Source organism: Panthera leo, chromosome A1 (assembly GCF_018350215.1).
Source record: "Panthera leo isolate Ple1 chromosome A1, P.leo_Ple1_pat1.1, whole genome shotgun sequence".
Taxonomy (NCBI): Eukaryota; Metazoa; Chordata; class Mammalia; order Carnivora; family Felidae; genus Panthera; species Panthera leo.
Window position 1 is genome coordinate 4184309 of NC_056679.1, and position 25536 is coordinate 4209844.

The following is a 25536-nucleotide window of genomic DNA, read 5'->3' on the forward strand; positions in this document are numbered from 1 at the left end:
GCCCTTTGTCAGGAATGTACTCGGGGAAGAAGGACCTTCTGTTCCGCAGGTTTTAAACAGACCACTAGGAAGCTGGGGTGGTTAAGCAGGTAGGAACATCTGCACGGAAGAAGCACGGAAATGCACACGAGACCTCACGGAGCACACACACGAGCCTGATGCTTCCGACCCTTCCCGGGTTCAGTTCCCCTCCTCCCCGCCTCAGTGATGCCCAGGCGACGCCCCGCGTGCCCGCCTGCAAGACCCACACTGAGGCCGAGGGGCCCTGAAATATTCTCTCGGGGGAAGACGCGTCCGTGCGGAACTGGCTTCACGCACGCCTGGGCAGTCTGCTGTTCAGAAAGTCCCCCGATCCCTCCGTGGCCCGGCTGGTTTCAACCTGCAGGCAAGAGCACGTCCTTCACACAGACACGAGCCACACTGTGCTTCATCTTTCCCTGGGAGAATGTGTTACTCAGAAGCTACCTGCATCCACAGACCAGCGTGGTCCATCAGCAAGGGTCCCAAGGCCTGGCTCCAGTTCCTGAGCTGTCCCCGCTTTGCTGTAGCACCTTGGGCAAATTACCTGAAGTCTTGGTTTTCTCATCTGGGAGACACAGGTTGTCCGCGCACTTTCCCGGCTCTGCCCAGTTGTCAAGGGAGTGAAGTCACCGGGGGTGCATTAGCAGCGTCCAGAGTTCTACAAGCACCCAGAGGTCTGAGAAGCACATTTCGGGGAAGTCGGCGGCCTGCACTTGAGTTCCCGACTTGCAGCTTCTGAGGAGTGTTCCTCTTCTAAGACTTTTCCATGAGTAGTCAGAGTCCGAGAAGAGATCTCTCCAATATATATGCGTCTCTGCAGCTACATTCTGAGGCTGTGTAGGGGGTAGGGTGCGGGCAGAGTATCTCTGCGGCTTGGGTGTTTTGCACCTTGGTCGCACTCCAGAGAGGGTAAACGTGGACTTCTCTAGAAACCCTTGCCAGACTTTATAGGTGACCTCCGTTTTCTTCTACTCAGATTCTCTTTCAGCTTATTTAATGCTTTGTAGGATGTCTTATTCACGGTAGATACTCAGCGCCTGTTAGTTGAGCTGCACGCCTAAGGAAACGTAGATATGAAATTGCAGTTACCTAACAGAGCAAAATTTCGGCTAAGAAAACAGTTCTCGCTCTGAAGTAAATTGCCAGAAGGTAGTGCTAAGATGGTAGTGGAATTTAATAACTTAATTAGGGTAAGAGAGGCCTTTGTATTCCAGAAGAGTTAAAACTTTCCAAAGGCTGTGGACATTCCTGTCCCCAACTCTTCAGAATCCCAATAAGGCATGGGTGAAAGTCCTCACAGGCATTCAGTACGCTTGGTCAACTGTGGACGGGAATGTAGTCAAGGCACGCGGGTGGAAAGAATCTTTTCATCTCAGTATCATTGTGGCAATCACAGGTCAGCAAAGCGAAACTTTCAGTTGGTAGCAGATGAAGCCTTTCCTGAGAATTTCTCAGCAATATCTCAATTAACCGGGACTTAATGTAAGAGAAACCACTTTCTATAACTGGTACCAAACGCCCCCCTCTCTTTCTCCCCTCCCCCCCTTTTTTTTCTCTACTCAAAAAGAATGATAAGGAAACAGACTTTTACCAGAAACTTATGTGAATGAGTTTCTGGGGTTCTTTTTTTTTTTTTTTTAGTTTATTTATTTTGAGAGAGAGAGGGAAAGAGAATGCAAGTAGGGGAGGGGCAGACATGGAGGGAGAAAGAGAATCCCAGGTGCGGAGCCCCACACGGGGCTCAAACTCACCAACGGTGAGATCATGACCTGAGCTGAACTCAAGAGTCAGACGCTTAACTGACTGAGCCACCCAGGCGCCCCTGGGGTTGTTCTTAAATCAAACGCTGTGCGGCCCAGTCTCCCACAACGTCCACGTTTACGTCTGCTTTGCTCTATGTGATGATGGAACTGGAAAGGATGAGCCCATGTCCTACAAAATGGCTTGTTTGCTGTAACTGTTGTCATAAACTTGGACATATAAACAGAAATCCAGAATGTGGTTTCCAGAGCCCTGCTTCCCACGGAGACCTCTCTGAGGGGGTGTCGGAGTTAGCAGGATACCTTTTCTTACGTCGATGTCAAACACTGAGAGGCAAAACTACCGTATTTTTCTTGTTCATCTTCGGGGAAATGTTAGCGAGGGGGCTTACTGAGTTATTATGGCAATTCGGTGTCACTGAAATTACAGTATTAATACCCTACTGTGGAAAGATATGTATTCATAGGACCTTTAAGATTAGCTTGGGGAAAATAGATCCTGAGTCACCAACCACCAAACTCAAAATCCCCACCGGGGGCATTTTAGTGTGTTTATAAGTTGGAAACAGTTGCTGTCAGGTGAAGGCAAGTGAGGTGAGTAACATATTTTAAAGGAGGTTAAGCAAGAACTTGCAGGTTCTGGTAGGGGCTCCACTGGAACCTGAAGTCTTAGTAGGGTTTTCCCGAATATCCAATACCGTATGAATCAATGCGCTTAACTCGGCAGTTGCTACATAGTTAGGAACTTTGAGATCTTCAGCTCCAATCACGTGCCGTGTTTCATCCCGACAACAGCTCTTGCTAAAGCCCCGCGTCGTGTGGAGCTGTGTTACGTGATGAAGAGGGTAAGCGAGGGGACCTGATCCCGCTCCGAAGTCAAGCCCCTTGCGCACAAGCACGAGCGAGGTGGCAGTTTCCCACCACTTCACCGTTTGGGCCAAATCTCCCAGGTCCCTTCCCCTGCAGGCCACCTACCCTGTCCCTTGCGTAGGATACGAATTCCTGTTCGGCTATCGATTGGTCAGGGTGGTTTGTCCAGCGGTTCCTGTGTTCGTACACCCTCTTGTGCACCTGTCCACCCGCAGAGGCTGTTTCAGATTCAGATTCCATCTCTGTCGGGTCAGGGATGTACTTTGCTGTGGGATAAACTTCAGTACCTGCTATTGGGTTACTATAGGGTGTCTGTATGGCTGTAAGTGGTAAGTATTGGTAGGAATATTAAACATGTTTATGAGCAAACATCCTTTAAAATGTCTGATTGGACTATGATTCCTAATCATCCAAGCCCAAGCCATATAGCTTAGGTGCCTTCCACCGGGCAATAAGAAACTTTTATCAGGGTGGCCCCAGAGTCACTGAGCCTAGAAATACCAAGATTCAGTGTTCTCAGATGATCACCCTGCTATCATGTTTTTATGATTCAACATTACAAACCCAGAAGTTTCTGTTTCTACCCTCAAGTGTCACACAGTGGAAAACAATCTTATGGGGGAAGGCAGATGTGTAACCAGGGACCAGAAGAAAGGTACCAGCTGGGGCGCCTGGGTGGCCCCGTCGGTTGAGCGTCCAACTTTGGCTCAGGTCATGATCTCACCGTTCGTGAGCTCAAGCCCCGCATCGGGCTCGCTGCTACCAGGGAGGAGCCTGCTTCCGATCTTCTGTCCACCATCCCCCCTCTCTGCCCCTCCCCTGCTCATGCTTGCTCTCCCTCTCTCTCTCTCTCTCAAACATAAACATTAAAAAAAAAAAAGAAAGAAAGAAAGACAGTTACCAGCTGATGAGTTGGCTTGCCTTTAGGGGCCATGCCGCACAAATACTGACGCCAACCCTTAACGTCTAGAGTGTTGATGTCCAGACGATAGCCATTAGCTGTACGTGGCTATGGAGCACCCGAAATGTGCTTAGTGCAAACGGAGATGGGCATATCAATGTGAAGGCACACTGGGCTTTGACATTGTTGTACAAAATACACCGCGTAAAAGACGCCACTAACAATTTTTATATTGAATACGTGAATACATATATGTTAAGGTATGTTGGGTTAGGTAAAATAGATTAATTGTACCTTTTTTTTTTTTAGTTTATTTATTTAACGAGAGACGAGAGAGAGCACAGGGAAGGGCAGAGAGAGGGAGAGAGAACATCGCAAGCAGGCTCCGTGCTGACAGTATGCTCCATCGCTGTGGGGCTTGATCTCACCGACTGTGAGATCATGACCTGAGCCGGAACCAAGAGTCGGATGCTCAACTGACTGAGCCACCCAGGCGCCCCTGTTTTTCTTTCTTTTTTTAACAGGGCATCTAGACAACTTAAACGAACATGAGGGGCACGTGTTAGTTTCCCTCAGGCAGCAGTGGTCTGGAGTAACCCTCAGCCTCAGGGGGACTCCAAGGAGCTGAGAGCATCTGAAGGGGCAGAATGAGGGCTCACCTCACTCAGGGGTCAGGTGCCCAGAGGAGGAGAAAGCGGAGTTGCCCCTCTGTGTAGGTTTCAGGCTCTCTCAGATTCTTGTCCGGTTAATTCAGTTACGAAGCGGCTGCGCTACCTGAGATGTTTGTTCATCCCCGTGCCCTAAAACTGTGAGTGCTAATTATTATCATCATTAATAATGATAGCAGTCGAGAGCTAATGATTCTAGAGCACTGCGTACAGGACGTGTTCTACACGCTTTCCCTGATAATGCATTTTGTCCTCTCAATAGGGGGGACAGTTACTAGCAACCCCTCCAGAGAGCAGAGGCGTGCATGAGACTCCAATAGATTAATTGGCTCAAGGTTGCACATCCAGAGGTTAACCCAAGCAGTGAGATTCCAGAATCTCAGCCCTTAACCATGGCACAGTCCCACCCTCTAAAGCAGAATCTCGGGGCGCCTGGGTGGCCCAGTCAGTTAAGCATCAAATCTTGATTTCGGCTCAGGTCAAGATCTGGCGGTTTGTGAGATTGAGCCCTTGTCGGGCTCTGCACAACAACGCCAGGCCTCCTTGGGATTCTCTCTCTCTCCCTCTCTCTGTGCTCCTCCCCTCCTCACGCTCTCTCTCTCAAAATAAATAAACATACAAAATAAAATTAAAATAAAAACTCTTTATTGACACTTTCGTACATTACAGTGCTGCCCAACCATAGTATAATAACAGGAATTGTTTTTTTTCCTGCAAAATTTAGATGTTGTTCAGTAATTTAACAGCCAGGCATGAAAAATGTTTACTGTCTCAGAAGTTGGGGGTTATTATTAGGTTGTGAACATTCTAGCTCCTTGCTTTTCCCTGAAGTTGCCCCAAAAAGCACGCCTTAATTCAGGCCGTTTGAAAATCTAGGTCGTCCAGTTCCAATTAAATAACAATCGTGACATACCTACTATGTGCCATATTCTGCATCAACTACTGGGAGACACAGAAAGATGAAGAATTCCAGCTGCCCAACAGCTCTGGCCCAGCGGGCCTAGAGGCACATTCAGACAACACGATGTGTTGAAGGTTGTGTGTCCACAGTGCTGCGGGAAGGCTACCGGGAGGAGGTGTAGTTTTAAAGAAGTCACCCGGGAGGTGGGAACGCTCGAGCCACCTGGAAATCCCTCCCCCTGTGTTCTGGGCTCTTCCTTACCTTGCACGGAGGCCGTTATTAAAGGCAACCACCATGTCGGGTGGAAACCTCAGAGTCTCCTGGGTTGTCGAGAGCCTGCTGATCCCCTTCCTGTGGTTTCCAGGTACCAGCAAGGTCAACCTCGTGAAGATCCCGTCCACGGCCTCCAGCCCGCGGGACACAGCCCTGGCGGCCGTGATCTGCAGCGCCCTGGCCACCGTCCTGCTGGCCCTGCTCGTCCTCTGTGTCATCTATTGTAAGAGGCAGTTCATGGAGAAGAAACCCAGCTGTGAGTGTTGAGCTCTGTCTGTTCCTTAGCATCTGGGTGAAGTGTGTTTATCGTCGCGGTCACTCGAGCCTCCCCGAGGGCCTTGACCAAGACAACGGTCAAGAGCTGTGAAAGGGACAGAGCACACGTGGAAACAGGCTCACAGCCACCCGGTCCCCCAGGGGCACCGCTGTAGAAGGACGTGGGAAAGGCGGCCATGTCCTGTGCCTCTAGGCAAAAATGGAAGTCGGTCTTCGTTCTGGCAACAGAAGTACTCTATGGCGTGAGCTTTGACAAATTGCTTCGTATTTGTGTCTCCGTGTGAGGAGAAGTATTTTTAGATGGGAACGCTAGCCACCTTTTTCTTCAGCAAGACAAGAGCCAGAATGGTGCATGTCTGCATATGGTGTTCATGGGCTCCTTTACGGAGGAAATGGTCCCCACTGACCGAATTCTCGCCCCCTGTAGGGTCTCTGAGAGCACAGGACATTCAGTACAACGGTTCTGAACTGTCATGTTTTGACAGACCTCAGCTCAGTGGATCTGCTCCCAGACCGTGTTGTAAGTGTCACCGAGACTCGGCCCAGACCTGCGGTAAGTGCAGCCGGGTAAGGGGCCGTCAGGGGAACCCCGGGGACGCCCACCCTGCAGAGAATTGTCCCTGCTTGTCCCACAGCTGAGGAGCTCTGCTTCGTTTTCTAAGCACAGCTAATCTTGTTAAGTTATTCTCTGTCTCCCGATGGTTTTGGTGTTTTGAGCCTTCTACGTATTCAAAAGAAGAGAAGCAGCTCATTAAAATTCTAGAATTATTCAGCAACTTTGAAAAGCAAATTTGCCTTTATTGTTTTGGGTCAACAGAGTTAAAATAATGTCAACCTTCTGTTAATCCTTTTTTCAAAACGTTTATTTATTTTTGAGAGAGCGCGAGCCGGGGAGGGGCCGAGAGAGAGAGGGGGCGAGGGGATCCTTGGCAGGCTCTGCGCCGACGGGCTGTCAGCACAGAGCCCGAGGTGGGGCTGGAACTCACGAACCGCGAGATCATGACCTAAGCCGAAGCCGGACATTCAACTGACCGAGCCACCCAGGAGCCACTGACAGGGTCCTTTTGTAGAGTAGGAGTGTGTATCCTGTCTTGCTGGTGGATTCAAGCCGAGCTTGGAGGTGTCCATGAATGTCTTTCAGGATTTCTTAAAGAACAGCAGGGAGGGAGACGGACGGCAGGGTTTCCCACAGACCTCGATGGCCTTGGAGCCACTCCTTAAGCTGAGCGTTTCCCACTTAGACCGGCTGACACTCCGGGAACCGTCCGGTCTGTCTTCTCAGGAAGTTGCAGGTCCGGGTTTCTACGTGTGGCGTAGAAGTTTTCAACAGACTCGCTTGGCCTTGCTCCTTACTGTCTTCTGTTGTAGCAGGGGGGTGGGAATAAAAACATAGGCCTGTCCGTGGTATGTGCGCACCTACTTTTGCCTTTGCCTGCACAGATAGTTGGCTCCTCGGCAGCTCCTGACAATAGCTGGGTGAGCCTCCAGACAGAACCCTGAACCCAGAACCCTGGGTTCCCAGGTACCGAACTGGGCCACGACCGCTGGAGTCGGGGCGCCGGAGTCGTTTCTTGAGAGACGCACTGAAATGTGAAATGTAATAAAACGCAGCTTTGTGCGAACTCTGCCTCCTTTGCACTTCTGTTGGGGAAGAGAGATTAAACAGTCAGATGGCCTTGGTGCCATCTTAACAGAACGCCGACCCTGGAGAGAATCCGCCCGGCTAACGCCCGGGTTTGGTACAGCTCACCGGGGTTTCCGGCTTTCATGGAAGTGCCTTCTTCCTTTCAGCTTTTTACTCTGCCGTAATTTAAGACTTACAAAAATGCTGAAAGAATAGAACAAAGAATTGTCACGCCCTCTTCGCCCAGATTCCCCAAATATTAACATTTTATCTCATTTCCACAGCTGCCTTACCATTTTTCTAAGTATACATTTTTCTCATCTCCACTTAAAAATGAGTTGCAGATATGATATCCCTTTCCTCCTTAATGCTACAGTGATTCTTTTCCTAAGAGCAGGAACGTTCTCTTACAGAACAGCACACTTATTAAAATCAGGAGATCAGCACTGAGTCAAAGCTATGGTGTAATCTGCAGAGCATATTCAGATTTTCGTAATTGTCCCAAAGACGTCCTTTACAGTAAAAGAAAACCCCAGATAACCTTGTTGCACTTAGTTGTCAAACCTCTTTACTTGATTTTAATCTGGCACAGGTCCTTAATCTTTCTTTGTGTCGTGACATCATTCTTTTTGACGGACACAGGCCAGTATTTGTCTGCTGTTTCCAGACGACTGGATTCCCAAGTACCGCAGAGGCGATGCTGTGTCCTTCTCAGTGCCCCATATCAGGAGCCACAGCTTGTGCAGCCGCCCCATTCCCGGTCAGGTTCACTTGGGTCCCTTCGTTAAGGTGTCATCGGCCAGGTTTTCGCTGCTGTAAAATTCTTGTTGTTCTCTGTGTAATTGACAAATACCTTCTGGGAGACTCTCTGAGACCATGTAAATATCCCATTACCCTCCAAACTTTCACCCTGGAGTTTAGCATCCCCCGGTGGTTCTTACCTGCATCAGTCATTACCATGATGCTGGTTTCATAATTCCATCATTCTCTCCACATTCATTAGCTGGTTTCCTGTGGTAAGAAAGAACTTCTTCTTCCCCATTTATTTATTTACACGAATTAGCATGGACTCCTGGACCCTCTTCCACGGCTGATGCTCCTTTGCTACCATTACTTACCTTGGCACTCACAACTTCCTAGCCTAGGCCAGTGGAAGTCCCTTCAGGGTGGCTCATGTGTCATCTTGACACGTCCCGATTATTCTCTTGGCGCTTTCTTAATTTCTGGCACAAGGTAAGTTGCAGGCTTATCTGGCACTTTCACCGCTTGAGCCCTAGGAAACAGCCGTTTCGAAAAGGAATGGCAGTACCTTTTACTTTTAAATAATTTTGAAACGTCTCGCGGTGAGCATGACACAGACCTGCTGAGCTGATTGGCAGTGGGTCCGGGCGAGTTCCCTGTGCTCAGAGCAGCATGTGCGCAGATAGAGGTCTAGGCAAAGGTGTGCAGGTATCTGTCCTACTGTGTGCTGGTTTGCAATTGTGTGTCAATACTTAACATTCGTTTTAAAAAAGGAAAACAGCAACTTCACAATATTTTTCATTTTTATAAAAGAGGTCACTTCTCGTGAAAACTTTGGATACACGCAAAAACGTATAGATGTATATATGTAAACACATAATTTCTTCACATCTTTTTCTATGTGCGTGTTTTTTGTATGCTTTAGTATGTTTGTGGTTCTATAAAAATCAGAATTATATTTGTATGTAAATAGAAGTCTAGAAGGCTGTTCACCAAATGTTGACAGTGTTCATTTCCAGTTTATAGGATGGGGTAATCTCTATTTGTAAATTTCTTATCTAATCCCACTCTTCTTAGTTTTTTTGTTTTTCCTGTGGGGCACCTGGGTAACTCATTCGGTTGAGCGTCCAACTCGATTTCGGCTCAGGTCGTGATCTCGCGGTTCGTGAGTTCGAGCCCCACATCGGGCTCTGTGCTGACAGCTCGGAGCCTGGAGCCTGCTTCGGATTCCGGGTCTCCCTGTCTCTCTGCCCCTCCCTTGCTCATGCTCTGTCAGTCTCTCAAAAATAAACAAACATTAAAAAGGATTCTCTCTCTCTCCCCCCCCCCCCCCGCCGACCAGTCTCCCCTACTCATACTCTCTCTCTTCTGCCTAAAATAATTTTTTTCTTCAATAAACTCCTATTATCTTTGTAACCAAAAATGTAAGCTGCCTCAGTGAACAAAATGGCTTGTAAAGCTGTGTACATACATCTAGTTATTCCTTACGTTACATTCTCACCAGTAAAAAAATAATTGTGTGTGTGGGTGTGTATATGATGTGGATGTGTGTGGGGTGTGTGTATAGATGTGTGATGTGTGTGGTGTGTGTGTGTCTGTGTCTGTGTGTGAGAGGGCTGGAACATCTCTGTGCCCCTGTCCTGTACCGCCAGGCCACTCAACAGAAACATGCTATTTCTACCGTCACGCAAGTCTCGTTTTCTTGTGGTAAAACATATGTACCATAAAATGGCTGATTTTATCCTAGGGCCCAAGACCTATATGTGCTACTGGGGCTAAACTGCAATGAAATAATACAAATATGGGTAATACAAGACGAAAAAAATAAAATATATATAACATAAAATGTATCAGTCTGACATCAAGTGTTCAGTTCGGTGGCATTAAGGACACTCCCACCGCTGTGCCACCCCCGCCACCACCCACCTCCAGAACCCCTTCCCCTTCCCACACTGAAACTCTGTCCCCGTTAAACAACAGCGCCCCACCCCCGGCCCCAGGCGCCCCCCATGCCACTTCCGGTCTCTCTGGCTTTGGCTGCTACTCTAGGTACTTCACAGAAGTGCTCGGTCATTTTTGTAAGGTAACAAAAGAGGGAGACAATTAAACCTCACATTTCCTTTCTCCAAAAAAGTCACCCAAGGGGGGAAGTGGCCGGATTTCCCACAGCAACGTCGAACTGGTATTAAAGAGAAAGTTGCCAGAAGAACGCCTTGTGTCTCACGCCTCTGCTGACTTTCCCAGGGCCGGTTCACTTGATTCCGTCCCTGTGCTGTGACGAGGCCTGCAGCATCGACCGGGTGACTCTGGGCTGTAGAGTGCATTCCAAGACCACTCTTCAGGAGAGGTAACTCGGTATTTTTAATCCGTCTGATTCTATGTCCCCTTGTGCAAATACGCGCTCTACTGATTTGCCAGTTTTCCCGCGAAACTACGAGAGATCATTTAAAGCAGGTTATTCGTGACATTCTGGACATCAGAGAGGGACAAATCTTTGGCAAGAGATAAGTAAGTCTCTCAAGGTTACTGATGCCCAGTGCAGTGTCCTTCACACTTTATGCTCCACTCATTTCATTTTTTTCTCCTGTCCGTGATCTGTGACACTTCTGTCATCCATAAGTAATGGTTAGCATGTCATTTACTCCTAGAATTTTAGAATAGCCATCAAGAAACTCCGTTAAGACCAGGAAACCATATTTTAGACATCGGGTTAAGAATAACTATCTTGATTAGAAGTACGTATGAAACTTCAGTGTTAAAGTAAGTTACTGAAGCGAGTTTATGGCAAAGGAAACACTAGAAGTCTGACCTAATCGGTTGCTGTTCCATCCAGAAAACTTAAAAGCAGAGACGGCGTATTGCCCGGTAGTGGTGTTTTTTCCTCCCTCTAGAGTTACAGATCTTTTGAATGTGTGTTCAGACACGCAGGTCCGGTGGGGGAGACCATGCCCACTTTCTTCGGGTCCCTTTCAAGGTCCATCTGTGGCGAGTTTTCCGATGCCTGGCCTCTGATGCAGAACCCCGTCTGTGGTGACGACCTCTCTTTTTGTGACTCTGATCCTGAACTCACTGGAGAAGACGTTCATCCTCTCAGTCCGGAAAACCACTGCTCATTCTCCTCGGATTCAGACAGTCGTCAGGATTCAGTTGGTGGAGCTGTTCCAATTCAAGCTCGTCCTGAAAACTTGACAGATGCCGCTGATTTCTCTAGACCTCACAGCTCACTGACGGAATCAGTGCTAACTCAGGCTACACTGCCTGCCAGAAGCCAGCTGCATCAGGAGAGCGGCCACATGATCGGCCTGACCGCTCAGACGTCCCTGCAGGTAAGGCAGTGGCTGGTCTCGGTAAGGACGTGGCATCGACTCGTGCCAGGCCCGAGGGATGGGATTCCTCTCACCGTAGAACGTGGGGGGACCCGATGAGAAGGTTTTTCCGTCTTCCGGAACTTCTCGTTCTTGTCTGTTTGGAGAATGTGTTTTAAATTGAATTTCAGGAGTCGTTTCTTGGTTTAACTAACAGCTACCCTATAAGGCCATACTGAGCAGCTGTGTTCTCTTACTCTTCATAAATCCAGCTACTTAGCACGGCACCCCCTAGCTCCATTCCCGGCTGAGAGAGAGGAGTCCGTCTCGGAACATCTTGTAAACCACCCCTCACCTTTATTTTCCCTGTGATGCTTTACTCCCAATACTGAAATGCACTTCATTCACCGTCGGGCTGATGGGAACTTGGATCTCTCAAAGTTTCTCTCGTTCACTGTTGTGTTCGAGATTGCTGTGCTTTGATCGGTTTCGTTGGAAATTGCCGGTTGTGATCTGGGTCCAAACACTGCATACGAACCTTCTAGAACCAAGGGTTTAAAATCAGGGTTGCGGGGAGGTGGTGACTGCAGGGAGATGGGGCTTTCAGGCCTGCTGCAAGGCTGGAGGCAGAGAAGCATCACGGATCCCCGGGCACCACCTCTGCTCTCCCCTTCGGCGAGGATGTCGCCTTTCCCGAGCGTGATTTGATGTCTGCAAACATTTCCCTAATGTGAAAGCACATACGCTGTTGGAATAGTCTTCCGGAAAAACGATGCCCGCCTTCAAAAAAAAGGGCAGAATCACAGCACCAGCAAGGCTCCCAGGCCCCACAAGGCCCCGCCTGCACACGCAGCCTGTGGGAAAAATGCTCTGGCACGTGGGTGCACTCTCGACGCGTGCCTGTTTCCCACAAGGTGATGTGTCCTTGTCTAATTACGTTAGACACAGCCTAAAGTCAAAGTGTGAATAGAGATGTGTTCAAGAACAGCATGTAGGTTATGTTGATCTAAATCTGCAATACTTTTTTTTTTTCTGAACTACCAAAAAAATTCTATAGAGAATTTACAGGGAATTCTACGCAGGAAACACTTGCTGGCTTTGGAGAAAAACAAGGTGGTTTCTCTCCAAATAAAGGAAATACAGAAGAGATAAGGGAAGAAAAAGCAAACCAATTAGGCATTTAAAATGTAAAATACATACCTCTGTAGCTGAGGAAGGTGTTTACTGACCTTGTTCTTTTGAGCTGTCCCATCATTTTTAGGACTTCCGTGATAATAATAAGAAAAGACTTAAGAGTTAGCCAAGTTGCACAGGTCCCAAGAATGGACCCCATGGCTCACAAACCTTCGGGGCTGAGCACACCCAGCTGCCTGAAGGAGGCAACAGGTCCCGAGAGCAGGTGACAGAGGCGGAGAACAGCTTGGAGAAGGAGACCCCGCCCCTTTAGCAACTAACCCCAACTTCCCAGTCGGATGCCCTTTCCAAGTACTCTAAAATAAAAGTCTTGGGAGTCTTAAGATATTAAAATTACAAGATGTCCGAGTTTGTGTATCAGGTCAATTGGTTTTGATCATGAACTTGCTTGTGTTACCTTCGCAAATGTCTGCTACCTTTCCCCACATATCTGTTGCCAGGGGCAAGGCGGAGTAGCTGGAATTGTGCTCCCAGTGACTACCGCGGGTTTTCCAGAGCATTGCCAGCCAATGAAAGTACCGCTCAGCTTATTGTGTAACTCACGCCCAATTTTGTGATGTAAATTCGAAGACTAAGGAGTGAAGCATCTTGATGCCGAGTGGTGTCAGAACCAAAGCATTCTCTACCTTTTTTCTGATTCTCTTGTTGGTGAGGTGGGGGGATGCTGGTAAGCATTATTATTACAGCTACGTGAACGTAAAATGGGTTAGTGTAGAAGATTGGTGTAGATAATGGCACTGACTTCTTTTCAAAGACAATTGTCAAGGTAATGGTGATCTACATAAAGATACTTTCAACCCAAATTATTATGAAAAGAAAGTTATAATTACGTATAAAATGAATGGGAAAATGTTACATTCCGTTCAGGTTGCACAACGTAATTTAGTGATGACAGGTTTTTATTAGCTTTCCAAGATGTGTCCCCTCACTGGATAATTTGGTAAATATAAGCGAGACATTCTGAACTCAAGAAAGGAATTGTTAAAACGTGAATCATTTCAGTTTTCTCCCTATAACCAAAACCAACAACAATACTTTGAGCCCATTTAAGAGATCATCTTTTCCAGGTTCTGGAAAGCACTTTATGTTTGGTTGCACTTACTGAACGTGTGATGCTTAGTGAGCGAACCTTAATCTTCAAAAGCAACCAGGAGGGAGACACAACCGCGCATCTTTGGGAGATAAGTCTCTTAGTTTCAAGGGTCGACCAAGAATTTAGCTCAACTAGTTCTGTTTTTGTTCAATCCATTAGATTCCAGAAGGCAATTCGGATTTCCTCTTACCAGGCTGATTCTCCAAGGTAGGGAACATCCTTACTGCACATAAAGAATTTTCGTTCAGCAGCTTGGTATTATGAACCAGAGGACTTCCGGCTCCTTGAGTTTGTGTTTAGTCAGCTCGACTGAACACCTTGAGCCCATGGGCTCATTCGTAATCCAGCAAAGCGCGGCATTCCTGTTTGGAAAACGCGTAAGGACAGCTGTAGCCATTGTAGCCTCCCCCCTTTTAGTGATTTATTTCTATATCTTTTCAATGGAACTTGAAATTCTTATCTAGGAATTCACTCATATTTTCAGTTTTTTAGCCTCAGTTCTCCCCTTTTCTTCAGCTTGAGATGTAATTGACACTTAACATTGTGGAAGTTAAGACGTGCGACGTGACCGTTGGATACACGTCTATACCACAGAATGCACAGTGGCACTTTTGTCTGTACTTGGTGTGAGGCTCAGATTGCTAAGGCATGATGCATTTGTTTCCAAAAACTGTACTTTTACACAGTAGCTTTCTTGTGGGTGGTTTAAGACCACCCAGAATCTGATGATGATAGTTACGGTGCAGGATAAAGTAAATAGGTGTGAGAACCTTCTTGAGTCTGAATGACTCAATTCTAATCAAATTTTCCCAAACACACCTCCCCAGAAGAGGAACAGACTAAGATATTTGGGACATCAGTTGCTAGGATACTTGGGAGAATGAGGCCAGGCTGTTTACCTACAGGAAAAGCTTTTTTGGGGGTGATGTTTTTAGCCATCATTGGAAATGTCAACATAAAATAATAGAAGGAGTGGTTAAAAAAAAAAAAGATATGACCTAGGATCTGGCTGCTCAATCTTTTAAACTTTTTCTTTTCCGTATTGGCAAAATGACTAACATTTGCCTCCCACAATAGTGTTAATGTGGTTCTTACTGTCATATTAACTGATAGATATATTTGATGAAACGATCTCATATTATTAAGAGTTCTTTCAGAAGTTTCTACATCTAGGTACTGTCCTTCAACTCAGGGGAAAAAATGTTCTCCTGTAAACGTACCTGATAGGTCACCAATGCCAAAATAGTGGCAAATAAGTGAATGAAAGGTTACAGCATAGAAGGAAGGTTTTATTCACTGCAGTAAAGTGCAGTTGGCCGATCCCTCCAGAAGTCAGGTCGCTGCCCTTCTGGGATAAGGGACAGATCTAAGGGTGCCACTTTGCTGAGGATATCTACCCTGGAAAGAGTGTGAGCCTTCCAGGAAGATCATTAGAAGAGGAATCCTTTCTAAACCATCTCTAAACTTTGTCCAGTGGTTTAGCAGAAGTTTTAAATGCAAAGAATAACTTTGTTCTTTTAAAGAAGGGACTAACAGATCCTAACATCTTTACCTACAAATGCTTTACAAGAACACGACACAGAAACAAACTTTAAATATTTGGATAGTGTTGGAAATCAGCCAAAGAATCACGTGTTAATACATGTTGTTGGCTGTGGGTCACATGATCGCCTCTGCAGTGTTGTTTGCAAATGCTGAGGGGCTGTGAGTTGTTATAAAATCTTTATTCTCAGAATGCGTGGATACCCGGATATTCAGACACCATGAATGAGCTGCTCGCCTATATGTTATTAAGTTCATGTGTACTCCTAGTTAAAAGTCACGTACAATAATTTTGAATGATTCCAGTCCAGCAGCTTTCGTTTGTGAGGTTGTTTTTCAAGCTCTCCTTCTGTTGCTGTTTCGGGAAGCTTAAAGGACTTGCTTCTTTCTGCAGGAGAAGAATCCGGATGGAACCCAGCAGGCACTTACTCCTCCGCTTGGGCTTACGGACTGAGCACTGTCTGGACCTTGCATGGCTTCTGGGGGGAAAGAAAATAAATCTGAACCAAACTGATGGCGTTTTAAGCCTTTCAACCAGTTGCTTCTGAGCCAGACCAGCTGTAAGCTGAAACGTCAAGGAATAACAAGCAAAGACTCCAGGCACTCACGATACTTTGCATCTTTCCTGAACAAGAAGCTTCTATGCCACAAGCGAGACTTCAAAGACTGATGGGTTGAGTTTGCAGCCTACGAGATTATGAGCATGTAACAAGAAACAGAAGTGGATTCATGCGTATTTGCATGGCGAATGTGGTCTTACCAGACGGAAGACCCAGGGTGTAAGTTTTCGCTGACGTTTGCTCTCCAGAAATAATTTCATATAGCCGCTTACCCTGTTAAAAGTCAACGTCAGATTGGTTTCCTTAGTTTTTATGGAGAGTGCTTCCAAACTGAGCGCGCGTATTTGAGGAAGCTCACGTTTTCGTCGTCTGATTAGTTTAGGAGGTAAGAACGGACTTGCACGCCACCTGCCTACATCATGGGTCTGTTAGGTGAAGTGAACTGGCCCGACTAGGTATCAGGAGAGCAAGTCTTTCCTGGAGTCGACACGAGTAACCTCGGCCACTGGTCTCAGGAGCCCTGCTAGACCCAGTGTCGAGAGGGCCCGGGCTGGGAACGTGGTCTTTTCACTGATTACCTGCCTTGCAAACCACTGAGCACACCTATCCTAGAGACGTGTGTGCACTGATTAACATACTTCTGCGGAAATCAGTCGATCGGAAGCATTTGTTACTTCTGTCCCTGTGACTGGGCTCAAAAGATCCAGAAGCTGTCCTTTACACAAAAGTGGTATTTGTAAAGATAATGTTCTTTTTTTTTTCCTTCCCATCCTCCTCACCCGCCAGTGTCCTGCCTCTGACAACCACCAGTCTGTTCTCTGCACCTATGAGTTCGGTTGTGGTTTTTTTGTGTGTGTTTCGCATCCTGTCTGACACGAAGGGCTTTAGAAACTACATGTCAGGTTCCCCTGCCGCCAAGATGGAACACCGTGCGGGTAGTCCCGTGAGACTGCACTACCTAGTAGAACAAAAAGAAAAAGCACAATTTGTAGACGGCATGCAGGTGAACAATTCGTGATTCCCCTTAGGCAGTCTGGCCAAGTACGACAGTGCTCCCTCTGACCGTGTACATTTCGTTCCCACCGTGATCTCCTATCTCAGCCACTGAGGCTGGGTTTAAGTGCTTCATTCTGGTACCCCAAACATCCCTCACCTGCTTGGTAATTACACACCAGAATTCTCTCTACACCTAAGATAGAAATGAACCCAGTTCAGTCATGAACCAGGGGATGGCTCGTTTGCTGTTACTCTTTGTGCCCTGGGGAGGAATTACCAGAAGAGGATTGATTTGTTTCCTACTTGAACCTGCATGATCAGATCTGGCCTTTGTCTTTTCACTGATTACCGTTAGCTCTGTCACACTTGCACTTAAAAGAGAGACAGAACATCATTGTGTTGGAGTGTACTAAAATTCTTTTGTTTCACAATTGCCCCAACCAAAGCAGTGTCTTTTACCTAACGTTTAAACTTCATTAAAAAAAAAAAAAAAAAAATCTTAGGACATATTTATCTTCTCACTTCTTGAAACTGTGTTTCCACTCTTTGCAAGATATTTAGGAAAATCTAATGAGTCCTCTTCCTCATGGCTGGGCTAGGTTATCTACCTGCAGTTTTAGGTTCAAATGTGTGTGGATTCTCGTGACCTCGGTTCCTTTATCCAGAATAGGAAATTGGAGTCGTCTCAGGGTAACCCATAGCCTTCTGTGTCTGTTTAATACCCAGTCATAACTGATTGGCTTTTCCTCTTTTTTTTTCTTGTAGCATGAACCAATGGTTTTTCAACTTTGATTAACTCACCAGCTCTTATGAGAGTTGCTTTAGGAAAGTGATGTACGATATTTAGGATTTGACCACAAGATGTCCATAAAAATGCACACTGGAGTTTCCTTGAGTGGTTTCCCTGTAATTCACATATGTGTGCCATTGTTTGCAATCTGATCGTTTTGTTTTGACAGAGGGATGATCAAAGTAGGCCAGGGTTGTGCTCCTTCTGGTGACCTGAATATATTTTCCACATGTAGAAACCCTCCTCAACTTCAAAGACGTATAGCTGCTGGAGAGAAGGCTGGATCAATGGGAATGAGACTGTGGCCCCCAAACCCTGAAACGTCACTTTTGATCAGTAGGGAAATACTGAGGGTTAAACGTCAATTTCATCTGATGCTGCAGTTGGAAAATCCTGGGTTATTTTATCAAGATGAAGACACTTGACCATCAGTGACTACAGAAACATACACTAATGCTAGATTCTTCTATACTTTGGGTAAACACTTGAGAGGAAAATCCCGTCTGCGTTTCCCACAGTCGGAATATCCCTCTAGCACCCACATGGATTCCCCACGTGGGTGCTGGGAAATCATCATCGGGTAATAAGACTGGGAGTGAGAATCGGTGTGACGTCTAATGGTGCAGAAACCCACCAACAAGAATGAGATGAGGATTTGGGGAACAACCATGTAAAGGCATGGGTTTTCTCATTTTGTGTATATGGAATATATTTTTCCAGTTTAGATTTTTGTACTCTAGATAAAGTGTTCATGTTGCTATTATCTAGTTAAGCTCTACTGTCTGTGCTAGTAAAAAAAAGAAAAAAGAAAGAAGAAAAGAAAAAAGAAAAGAGTCCATCATTGCTTGAAGGTTGCCAGCTTGAATCAATTTAGATTTCATCATTACTATTTTGCATACTGGAATTTACAAATTTGTAAATTTTCATTTTCTTACACAAATAGTTTTGTAATACCCTTTTTTATATGTGAATAAAATTGTTATCTGGTATTCATTTGTACTTACATGTCCAGTAAAAAAAAAAAAAAAAATGGTGATGGGAATACAAATTTGTTTTCCCCTCTTGCTCTCCGCGTGGGGGTCTCCCTAAGTTCTGATCCTTCCAGTGTAACGCTCCCTCCCTGGCCCCTCAAATGTCATGAGGGAGATTTGAAATCCTTCCTGGTGACCTGGTTCTATTTCTCAGGCATGTCAGACTACTGAAGAATGCTCTGAGTTATTTGAGAAGCTTTGGCATCAAGATTTTATTACGATCTCTTCTTTTGCCTCCTTCATTTCCTGACATAAATAGGGGAAAAATAAAGGAGAAGTTTTATACTCATTCTTTCCAGAGGTCAGTAGAGTGTTTTCCTGCAGAGGAGTGGACTAAACTCCCACAGAGCAACATCGGTCACTGTGAGAGTTTCGTTTTGCCTTCCCAGCTTCTGACCTTCCTTCCCTTCAGTAAAGCTTTTAAAGCTATTATTAGATTTTGAGAGAGGACTTTAAACTTCCTGGAAAAAATTAGGTTATTTGAAAGTGACGCCATATTCTCTCCGCTGGTTAGTCTGTGTTGTTAAACGACAGATTCCCTGAGGGAAGGACATTAGCTGCTGTCCCTCTTCCATACCGCCACCCACACACCAGCTCCTTGGCTCATGTAGACGTTTCCTGTATCCACGCGTGCTGGTTGAGCTCGTGGGTGCCCTCAACTCTCTGAGAAAAGCAACTCAAAGCTTGTGAGGTTCTAACAGGAGGTCTGAAGGATCCTGTAGCCACACAAACAGCTTATTTTCAGTGTCATCACTATAACGAAGGTCTCCCTGCAGCTGGCCAGTTGTCATTCTGACTTTGTCTATTTGTCCCATTTTAACTTGAGAAGGTATTGTCTGATTTTCTTAAAAAGGATTCGGCATAGGCAGCTTAAATTTATCATTCAGTCAGGTTGAAACTAAACAACACTGAGAATTCCCCAAACCTTCTAGAACACCTAAGAAACTTCAGTGTGACCTAGTAAGTGATTCTAGACACGTAGTTATACAGAATGAAGTCAATAGCTCACCGTGATGGTGGTTATGTCACATTTCAGCCCGAGGAAGGTCACAGGGCGTCTCCTGTAGGGATCAAGCAGATCAGGGTCAGGTCTGTCCATAAACCACCAGAGGCATTTGAATCAGTGTGATTTATGGCTGCTTTCACATGAGCCTCTCCGAAAGACTTGAATTCTCAAAACCACTTTCTCTGGGACCATGGGTGGTCTTATGAAGCGGGCTTCCATTGTTTGTCCATAAAGGCAGGATTTTGTCTTATCGTGATTTCCCACGGCATTAACTATTTCTGCTTAAGACAGAAAGAGCTGTGTTCTGTCACTTTTGTTTGGTGTTGAACTGAGCCGGCAGGACTCTGTGGAGGGATTTTCCCTACCGGGGTTGGCTATTTACAGTCAACAGAAGATGTAGGGAACCGTCCACGGCAATCCTTGAACAGCAGGTTAGGGAGGGAGGCTGCCTCTCAGCCAGGCACACATCACCCCCTGCGCGGATCAGATACGATCGTTTCCCTTGAAGTTCCACACGCAGATTTAGCTCCTCTCAGAAGCCTCCATCTGAGAAAACCCTGCTTCCTAGGTCAGTCCTTCCTTCCTTCACCCGTCTGTCCATTCGTTCAGTAGACACGTGTATAAGCAGTAGCACAGAGTATATACTTGGTTGCAAACGCAGTGCCAGGGGTGACGCAAACAAGGGAGTGTGAGGGAGACAAACCTTCTAAGTATTTATAAAATAGGTCTTTGTTGTAAAGACGTAAGGGCACATTCTTCTGAGGCATGGGGAGGGGGGCAGTGGCGTCGGGGAAAGTCAGGACTGGCGCAGAAGCTGGGTGAGGACCGAGGCAGGCCAGCGGGGAGGCGGGATGGGTGGAAGGTGCTGGCACGTGGACAGGCCCAGCTTGTTCTGGGAGTGCAGAGAGGTGCAGGGCGGGGGGGGGGGGGGGGGGGAAGCAAGGGGGGAGCTGCCGAGGCCCGGGTGCCAGCTTGACAAGTGTCTGGTGTTCTGTGCCCTGGGCTTTGAACTTTACCCCGTAGGGCATTTACTTGCCTTCAAACAGATGAGTGACACTGACGCGAAGACTCCGAAACGTCTAGTCTTTCAGAAGCTTGGAGGTTGCCCAACCAGGGCAAGATAGACCCCTTTCCAGACTCTGAATGGTCCCGGGCATGGAGGGCATGTGGCCACCTGGAAGGAGGGGCAGAAAGTGGACAGTCAGCCCCTGGTTAGAAAACTCTGAGCCTGAGGTCTTTTCTCCCGCCATCGAGGTGGCCTTGGTCCTGTTCTGATTTCGAGGGGGGCGGTGCTGACCCCGGGATCTGTGTTCGGGACTTGGCTGCACCCCCTGCTGACATCTCAGAAACGCGGCTGCTTCGCTGTGTGTTCCCCATGTGGCCGACCGCCTCCCCCAGGGAACCCAGAAGGAGGCTGGCCTCTGGCTTGGGGGTGGCGGCAACGCTCGGCGGCCCGCCCTGGACGTGCCACCACGTCCGTGGCCGCAGCCCCTCTGCTCCCCGGCTCCGGGCACGCCTGCCACGACACAGAGCTGTGGCCGTCTCGCCGTGGATGCTTCAGCCCCAAATCCGCGCACAGGGACCAGCTCGAGATGGAGGCCGAGCGTCCAGTCGAGAGGAGCCACGCGGGGGACCCCAGGGCCACCCCGAGCCCTGTCCTCACCCTCGAAGTTCATCCACGTGCTCTCCAGGGACCCAGAACTAACCGGCTGCTGCGATAACACGATGAAAAGCGTGCATCTTTCTGAAGAATGGAGGGTTCGTGCCAATGTCGCTAAGGCCCAGCCTCGGATCTCGAGAGAGAGGGAGTGCGGGATTTATGGTGTTTTTTTCAAACGCAAGATTTGGGAAGCAGGTGCCAATGGGGGGAGGGAAGATTAGAATTCATAACCGTGAAAGATTTTCTCCTCCTTCGGTCATTGCTTTCGTCTTTCCTTCGCGTCCCTCACCACAAGACCTAACCTCTTGGTCTCCAGCCTTCCAGCAGATGCGGAGGCTGCCTCCCCCCGCTTTGCCCGACAGTCCCTGGCTGGATGACAGAGCAGCGCACAGAACAAAACGAGGAGAGGCGGCCCAGGGCTGCACTCAAGTCCTGTCTGACTGGAGACTTCGCATTCCCGCGAGGAATCTCACATTTAATAAATCTGCCAGGGGAATACCTGAGCTTGGCCGTCAAATCTGATGACAAGGCGCCTTTGCAGACGCCCTTTCTTGAAATGAAGGGTCATGAGGAAGTCACGGAAGGCCAGGCTCCAAGTGACGCCTCTGTGGAGAATGTCGTCTTCTTTCAGCTTATAAACCAGTCAACTACCCACGACTGAAGATTCCAGGTTAGTCTCTGAGCAGATCCCAATTAGATGCTGTGTCGGGGAGTGTGGTGGTTGATTTTACGCGTCGACTTGGCTGGATCCTGAGACCCAGATGTTTTGGTCAAACATCAGTCCAGATGTGGCCGGGAAGGTGTTTAGATGAGATCGGAATCAGTAGACTCTGAGTTAAACAGTTTACTCCCCATGCTGCAGTGGGCCTCATCCAATCAGGTAAGGTTTTAAGAGATAGACTGAGGCTCCCTGAGGAGGGGGGAACGCTGCCTCCTCTCTGCCTTCAGACCTGGGTCTCCTGCCTGCTGGCCTGCCCTGTGAATTTCACACTTGTCAGCCCCCACAGTCTCTTGAGCTAATTCCTTAAAACAAATCTTTTTACACACACACACACACACACACACACATTGACACTGGCACCCTGTTGGTTCTGTTTCTCTGAAAAGCCCAGATTAATGCCAAGAACTAACCAATCACTCCATCCCCCCAACTAAATAGACACCGGTGACCAAACATGAGCGAAGTGTTCTCTGTTGGGCAGACCAGTAGAATCTCAGGGGACTCAAGGCTTTCTGAAAAGTCAGAGGGGGCGCCTGGGGGGCTCGGACAGTTGAGCATCCGACTTGGGCTCAGGTCATGATCTCACAGTTCATGGGTTCGAGCCCCGCGTCAGGCTCTGTGCTGACAGCTCGGAGCCTGGAGCCTGCTTCAGATTCTCTCTCTCTCTCTCTCTCTCTCTCTCTCTCTCTCTCTCTCTCCCCCAAAAATAAATAAATATTTTTTTTTAAAAAGTCACAGAACCCAGAAGTCATTGGCCTATCAGACAGAAAATACAGAAAATACTGCGACTTCTCGACTTTGTCTTCAGACACAGCCCCTCTGTGCTCGTCCTTCCCTTCCGTTCCACCAGTAGCACAGGCTGAGGTCCCCACCCCGCACTCTCCCCTCCTCTCTACTCTGCCTCTCACCGCAGCGGACATCCCACATTGAGGGAAAGGCCTGGCCCCGGCTGGTTCGAATGCGATGACTACATCTTAGTTCGGGGAGCGCAGGGGAAACAAAGGCCACGGTCCCATTCTAGAAGAATGGCCAGATCGATTCTCTCTGAGGGGAGCCTTTGCATGAAAGCCCCCGGCTGGCCTGTATTATTAGACATGCAAAACGGTCTACAGTGTGATCTCAACTGGCCGAGAGCCACGGGGTCCTGTGAATTCTCCTGTCTCCTTGGCAGCCGGGCAGTGGGAATTACTTGAGTGCGAGAGGGTGACGCACAGAAAGAGCCCGAGGTCCTCGGTGACTCAGAGACAGCGTCCGAGCAAGAGCCTCGTCTTCCACGCTTCTCAAGTATCGTTTCAATGACTCCAGTAGAAACTTGTTCCCCAAGACCCAAAGCAAGAAGTCCCTGCAGGCCAAACTTCTAACAAAGAGGCGACCCCACCTATATAACTGTCTGAGTCCCTCCTGGGGGAGCTCTCTGTTTTCATTCTGAACACAGGCTCTGTATTGCTCTCAGACTTGGGGTCCTAGGAATGGCATCTCCAGGACGTTTCTCTCACTGACTTAAAGGTGCAGCATGCCGTTTCTTAGGTCAACAAATTCAGTTGCTGATTTCCAACGCTTCTCGAAACAAATGATTGATTTTGTTAGTGGAGACCGTGAGGCTGAATTTTAGAAAAATCATACAGGAAAAAGTACAGTGGAGAGGCATCTGGGTGGCTCAGTTGGCTCAGCGTCCGGCTCCGGCTCAGGTCATGATCTCACGGTTTGTGGGTTCGAGCCCCGTGCCGGGCTCTGTGCTGACAGCTCAGAGCCTCGATTCTCTCTCTTCAGATTCTCTCTCTCTCTGCCCCTCTTCTGCTCATATTTTGTCTTTCTCTCTCTCTCAAAATAAACAAACACAATAAAAAAATTTTTTTAAGTAGAGTGGAATCTGTCACACAAAACAAGCTCATAGCACATCCAAGGGATTCCTCGCTTCTTTGAGAGAGAGTGGGCCGTGGGTGCACATGAGCAGGGGAGGGGCAGAGAGAGAGAAAGAGACAGGAAATCTTCAGCAGACTCCTCACCCAGTGAGGAAACTGACGCGGGGCTTGATCTCAAGACTGAGATCATGACCTGAGCTGAACTCAAGAGTTGGACCTTTAACCGACCGAGCCACCCAGGCATCCCCAAGGTATTTCTCATTCTTAAGCATATTTATCTAGCTTGCTGTGCCCCTATATTCACAATCTATAGCTTTCTGGGTATAATTACTAGTTTTTCACCAAAATTCAATCCACCGAATAAAGAGTTACCACCACAAAGGATATGCCAAATTTGGAGACAGCTTCAAAAGATACATTTCCAAGAAGTCTTAAGTAACAGTAACATTATCAGAATAACAAGTTGCCCAGCCAAGGGACCTCTTTGAAGTTAATGATACTTATCTGGATATTCAAGGCTTGTTTGTTTTTTTAAAAAAATCCTAATGCTTGACAGCTAGACCTTGTACATTGGATGTTTCTGTCAGGGTGATGAATAAACTCAAAACCAGATTCCTCACTTGGAGATCCGCTGACGATAGTGTGTAACATTTGAAAACAACTCGTCTCTCACTGAGCACTTTGACACCATTATTCCATTGGATTTTCACATCTTCCCAAGAGTGCTGTCATTAGCTTCATCTTCCAGATGTACAAGTGAAGATTCAAGGAGATAAATAACCAGCCTTCAAGTCAGGAAATAGTAGAAATTGGTAGAAAACACATTTAAAAAAAAAAAAAAAAGTTTTCAGCCAGCAAGTGGTAGGGCTGGGATTTGAACCCTGGACTTCTGACTCCGTAAGCCATGATCTTTCTGCCATACAATGCTTAACAAGCAACTTTCCACCCTGAAGTGCAACGAGAAGAGATTCCACGTTTCATGAGCATGCTTGTGCAGAATGAAGGCATAAGACTGAAACAGCAGAGCCCAAGCGAGGCTCCTTGCTTTGCCTTATAGCCCTAACACAGAGCCGGAAGGAACCTTAGCAACTGTCTGGACTAGCGGTTCGGCATGGGGGTCTGTGGGTCCTCAGAGCTCTGGATCTGAGGCTGCCCAGGGAGAGAGAGAGAGAGAGAGAGAGAGAGAGACCTGGGCTGGGGAACTGGCGCTGCTCTAAACACAAGACGATTCACCTCTTTGGTGTGTACATGGAGATACACGGACCCAGAGAATCTCAACTTCATCCTTGGTCTCCTGGCTCCAAATTCACCGATCTTCCTCCTCGTCCAGGCTGGACTCCACCCTAACTTCTCTCTTTTCGGGCAGGAGACCGAACTGGAGAACCACACCACCGCTGCCCGTGGCTTGCTGACGACTATGCTGTGATTACATCCCTCCTTCCCCAACCCTCCCGTGCCTCCCCAGCCTCACAGTGCCAAGTCCTGACTCCTCAGCAGGACAGCCAAGGCTCTTCAGGACCTGGCCTCGGGTCACCAGCTCAGCTTCATGTCCCTCGGTCTCCTGTGCATCTCAGTCTCTCCCCCCACCCCACGCCCCAGGTCTCAGCTCTGGGCTCACTGAGGCGGCTGGGCTCCCAACACGCCGGGTCAGCTCTCGGACCTTTGCACGGCATTCCAGCAAGGTCGTGCCTCCCGGTCTCCCGGGGAGTTCAGACTTCAGTCTCAAACCATTAGCGCATCC

The 25536-nt window shown here is 47.6% G+C and overlaps 1 protein-coding gene across 10 annotated transcripts in view; it reads left to right on the forward strand.

Annotated features, from left to right (window-relative positions):
• Nucleotides 1-18517, forward strand: part of TNFRSF19 (TNF receptor superfamily member 19) — a 93542-nt gene extending 75025 nt beyond the window's left edge. For 8 of the 10 annotated variants that reach the window (XM_042930479.1, XM_042930560.1, XM_042930643.1 and 5 more), the window contains 5 exons: nt 5486-5650; nt 6098-6223; nt 10280-10382; nt 10956-11361; nt 15564-18517. In XM_042930479.1, the coding sequence (XP_042786413.1) occupies nt 5486-5650; nt 6098-6223; nt 10280-10382; nt 10956-11361; nt 15564-15623 (860 nt within the window). In that variant the 3' untranslated portion in view covers nt 15624-18517. Of the gene's footprint in view, nt 1-5485; nt 5651-6097; nt 6224-10279; nt 10383-10955; nt 11362-13786; nt 13835-15563 lie in introns of all 10 variants that reach the window. The other 2 variants (XM_042930717.1, XM_042930807.1) reach the window with 2 other exon arrangements.
• Nucleotides 18518-25536: the final 7019 nt, after the last annotated feature.